The 5369-nt window shown below is 36.4% G+C and overlaps 1 protein-coding gene across 1 annotated transcript in view; it reads left to right on the top strand.

Annotated features, from left to right (window-relative positions):
- The window catches only part of LOC104994748 (olfactory receptor 5AC1-like), a 13286-nt gene that overhangs the window by 1639 nt on the left and 6278 nt on the right, over window positions 1–5369 (top strand). The window contains 2 exon segments of the mRNA XM_010848398.1: window positions 1–164; window positions 167–451. The exon segment at window positions 1–164 is cut by the window's left edge and continues 3 nt beyond it. Of these exon segments, the coding sequence (XP_010846700.1) occupies window positions 1–164; window positions 167–451 (449 nt within the window).

The raw sequence follows: 5369 nt of genomic DNA, 5'->3' as shown, positions 1-5369 counted from the left end.
ATATGCAATTGGTTTTCTGCATCCTATAATACATGTAGGATTATTATCTAGATTAACTTTCTGCAGGTCTAATACAATACATCATTTCTACTGTGAAATCTTGCCACTTTTTACAATTTCTTGCACTGATCCATCTATTAATGCTTTGGTGCTTTTTATTTTTGCCGCTTTATACAGGCTTTTACTTTTATTACCATCATGGCCTCATACACCTATGTCCTCTTTGCCATCCTGAAAAAGAAGTCTGAAAAGGGCAGGAGCAAAGCCTTCTCCACCTGCAGTGCCCACCTGCTCTCTGTTTCCTTGTTCTATGGCACTCTCTTCTTCATGTATGTGCGTCCTGGGTCTGGCCAGGATCAATATCAGGATAAAATGTATTCACTGTTCTACACAATTATAATTCCCCTGCTAAACCCCTTTATTTACAGCCTAAGAAATAAGGAAGTTTTAGGTGCATTTGGAGAAGGCGATGGCACCCCACTCCAGTACTCTTGCCTGGAGAATCCCATGGATGGAGGAGCCTGGTGGGCTGCAGTCCATGGGGTAGCTAAGAGTCGGACACAACTGAGCGACTTCACTTTCCCTTTTCACTTTCATGCATTGGAGAAGGAAATGGCAACCCACTCCAGTGTTCTTGCCTGGAGAATCCCAGGGACAGGGGAGCCTGGTGGGCTGCTGCCAGTGGGGTCACACAGAATCAGACACGACTGAAGCGACTTAGGAGCAGCAGCAGCAGGTGCATTTAGAAAAATGATAAAGAAATAAATATTTTTCAGGAAATCTTTCATTATTCTTTACTTTTTACTGTTTTTAAATAAGGTATAATGACTGTCTCTGGGTTTTCACATAATAGGGACTGCATGGATAGTCGTTAAATGAATGAATAATAATATTTAGTCTAGATATGCTTGTCTTAGTTATAAGTTAATGTGATCATCAAAGTAATGGATACAGTAAGAACAAACACCATTGACTTTTTGTTGTTTTAAATTACTTTTCAAGGATGAAAATGACAAATGAATCCCCATATTGCTAAATCTTTGCAATATGAACCCTTGTGTTTCCAGATACACATATCTAAAGCTCTTCTGAACTTATATTCTTTTAGAGGAAGATTCAGTCTGTGTAAATATTCTGTTGAAAAGGTACTCATGCCCTCCAAAATAATTATTGGGCAAGTAGTTTTTCAAAATCTTATCTTTAGTGGCTACTTATAATGATCCCAAATATATGAACATCAAATTAATATTGTTAGACTAAATATGACAACATACATTCCTCTTTAGGGCTTTGAAATTAATATTTCTAGATTTAAAATATTTTGAAAATTAATTATATCTGTGTTGCATTCATTGGAAGATATTAATTTAGCAAATGTTAATACAGTGAACTTTCTAGCAATACAATAAAATGTTGAGTCTTTAAGATGTTTTCTTTTTCAGTTTATTAAGTAATCTTACTGAGTACCTTTTTCAGAGCATTCATATACCAAGTGAATATATTTTCTCACCCCAGAATTGACAACAAGCTTACATAGCAGGTGCTCTTGTTCAACTCATAATTATGTAACTGAAATTGTTTTTTTTTTTTTTCCTTACAAGAGCTTTGTATGTTTTGTGTTAATTAACCTTTGACAAAGGAGGCAAAAGTATACAACAGAGAAAGGACACTCTCTTCAAGAAGTAGTGTTGAGAAAGCAGGACAGCTATATGGAAATCATGAAATTAGAATAGGCTCTCATACCATATACAAAAATAAACTCAAAATGGTTTAAAGACCTAAATATAAGACACAAGACCACAAGACTCCTAGAAGAGAACATAGGCAAAATTTTCTCTGACATAAATCTGTCTCCCAATGCAAAAGAAAGTAAAGTAAAATTAAACAAATAGGACCTGATTAAACTTTAAAGCTTTTGCACTGCAATGGAAACCAAAACAAAATGAAATGACAATCCAAAGAAAACATTTGTGAATGATACAAGGGCTTAAAATCCAAAACGTGCCAACAGCTCATGCAACTCAATATTAAAAAAAGAAAAACCATCCAATCGAAAATGGGCAAAACTCCTGAATAGACATTTTTCCAGAGAAAATACCCAGGCCAACAGGCACATGAAAAGATACACAATATCACTAATTATTAGAGAAATGTAAATGAAAGCCACATGGGCTATCACCTCACACTGGTCAGAAGGCTATCATCAAAAAGTCTAAAAATAGCAAATGTTAGAGGATGCAGAGAAAAGAAAACCCTTGTATACTGTTGAAGGAAATGCAAAATTGTGCAGCCATTATGAAAAACAGTATGGGGTTTCTTTATAGAACTAAAATGGGGTACCATATGATTCAGCAATCTTGCTCCTAGGTATATATCTCCAAAAGATGAAAACTAACTAAAAAAGATAGATGCATCCCAATGTTCATAGCAGCATTATTTGCAATTGCCAAGACATGGAAACAGCAACCCAAGTGCTCTTCAACATATGATTGGCTTAAGAAAATCTTCATATGTAGATATTAATCAATCATAAAAAAGAATGAAATATTGCTTTTTGCAGCAACATGGGTGGATCTAGAGAACATTATACTATGGACAGAGAAAGACAAATATTACATATCACTTATATGTGGAATCTAAAACAATACAAATGTAAAAAAAAAAAATAAAACAATACAAATGTATGTATGTGTTAGTTGCTCAGTCGTGTCCAACTCTTTGCAACCCCATGGACTATATAGCCCACCAAACTCCTTTATCCATGGAATTCTCCAAGCAAAAATACTGGAGGGGGTTGCCAATCCTTTCTCCAGGAGATCTTCCTGACCCAGGGATCGAACCCAGGTCTCCCACATTGCAGGCAGATTCTTTAACATCTGAGCCACCAGGGAAGTCCTATTTGATCAGATGTTTTCAACTCTTTGCCACATGAACTGTAGGCTGTCGAACTCCTTTTTGCTTGGAATCCTCCAGGCAAGAATACTGGAGTAGGTAGACATTCCCTTCTCCAAGGGATCTTCTCGACCCAGGGATTGAACCTGAGTCTTCTGCACTGCAGGCACATTCTTTACCATCTGAGCCACCAGGGAAGCCCAATACAAATGAATCTATGTACAAAACAGAAACAAATTCATAGACATAAAAAAAAAAAACTGATTTATGGTTACCAAATAGAGAAAGTAAAGGGGGAAGAGGAAAATTAGAGGTACATAATTCCCTTCTCCAGAGGATCTTCCAAACCCAGGGATTGAACCCAGGTCTCCTGCATTGCATGCAGATTCTTTACCATCTGAACCATCAGGGAAGCCTAGATACAAACTACTACACATAAAATAGATACACAGATACACAGAGGATTTAATGTGTGCCACTGGGAACTAACTGTAATCAATATCTTCTAATAATTTATAATGGAAAATAATCAAAAAAAAAAATCTGCTGTACACTTATAATGTAAATCAAATATACTTTAATAAAAGAAAAACCCTAGTCCTGGGTTTCACTATTGCAAAACAAATATAACACTATATAAAATTTCCTCCATACTCATAAGGGGTATCTTTGGAGATGATTTTCAAGTTATTACTATGCTAAGGGGCAGGAACATCTTTTGGCTTGAAAAGGCATGAACAAACCATAATTCGAAGAGAATGAAAGTTGCCCTTTTTCTGAGGCCACCTCATGCAAGATTTCCACATCCTAAATGTTTGCGAGAGGAAATCTTAGCAATCAAGAGGGTTGTTGGGTAAATACATACATTTATTTCTGGTGATTCTGTGGTTTAACATTTTTTTAGTAGTTCAATTCTTGCAGGTATTCAAAGAACCTCAGATAAACACTGCTAGACCATGGTTTCCTCTAACATTTAAAGGATTGCAACTGCCTGTGACCTTTAGAACAGACTTCCTCAGAACAAGCAGTTCAACTAGTCCTTTAGGGGTTTCCCCATGCAAACTGTGGGGTCTGCCGGCTTCATTCAATGGAAATTTTGCATCTCAGAATAGTGTATTAGTTGTAACCTAGTGTGATTCTCAGAAACTCAAAGACTGCAATGGTGATGATCCTCAATAAATCCTTATTTGTTTTACTATCCTAGTCTTTGCAAAAACTGTATAGGGCATAGCTGATAATGGCAGAAACCAGAACCAGCCTTGTAGAAATTTTCAATGCAATATCTGGTATGAGATATATGCTACTGATGTGTGGAAAATGTATTCTGCAAATACCAATCATGAATGAGGATTAGAAGTATTTTATATTAATCTGGGAAGGGTAACAGTATAAACTGAAGGTCTTGCCCCAGGGATATATGAAGAAAACTTTATTTTCAGAAAATTTTTTAAACAGCAGATTGGTTCATTGTATTTATGACAATATGTTAATTGAACCTGATAAGTACTATGGATACCTTTGTAAAGTTCTTATGCTCCACAGGATGCCAGAAAAATCATATAAGAATTGCATTTTGGGTGGAGAAAAGGGAACTGCCTTGCACTGTTGGTGGGAATATAAATTGATACAGTCAGTATGGAAGACATTATGGAGATTCCTTAAAAAAATAGGAATAAAACTACCATATGACCCAACAATCCCAATACTGGGCACATACCCTGAGAAAATCATAACTGAAAAAACCGCATGTATCACAGTGTTCATTGCAGCACTATTTATAATAGCTAGAACATGGAAGAAATGTAGATGTCCATCGACAGATGAAGGGATAAAGAAGCTGTGGTACTGATATACAATGGAATATTACTCAGCCATAAAAAGGAACACATTTGAGTCAGTTTTAATGAGGTGGATAACCTAGAGCCTATTATAAAGAATGAAGTAAGTCAGAAAGAGAAAAACAAATAACATATATTTATGCATATTTATGAAATCTAGAAAGATGGTACTGATAAATCTATTTGCGGGGCAGCAATGGGGATACAGACATAGAGAACAGACTTACAGACCCAATGGGGAGTAAGAAGAAGAGGGTGACAAATGGAGAGAGTAGCATGGAAATATGTACACTAACAAATGTAAAACCGATAGCCAGTGGGAATTTGTTGTGTGATTCAGGGAACTGGTACTCTGTGACAACCTAGAAGGGTTGGATGGCACAGGAGTTAGGAGGGAGTCTCAAGAGGGAGGAGACATATGTATACCTATGGCTGAGCCATGTTGATATTCAGCAGAAACCAACACAATATTGTAATTATCCTGCAGTTAAAAACAAATAAGTTAAAAAATTGCATTTTGGGAGTGTGTAATTATATCATGTGGCAAGATGATATCTCACAGAGTTGGACACGACTGAAGCGACTTAGCAGCAGCAGCAGCACACAAAGAAGAGACATAGCTGGTTTGCTGGAGAGAAC

Source organism: Bison bison, unplaced genomic scaffold (assembly GCF_000754665.1).
Source record: "Bison bison bison isolate TAMUID 2011002044 unplaced genomic scaffold, Bison_UMD1.0 scf7180017864265, whole genome shotgun sequence".
Lineage (NCBI taxonomy): Eukaryota > Metazoa > Chordata > Mammalia > Artiodactyla > Bovidae > Bison > Bison bison.
Note: the sequence above shows the minus strand (reverse complement) of the source record. Positions and strands in the feature narration are given on the sequence as shown.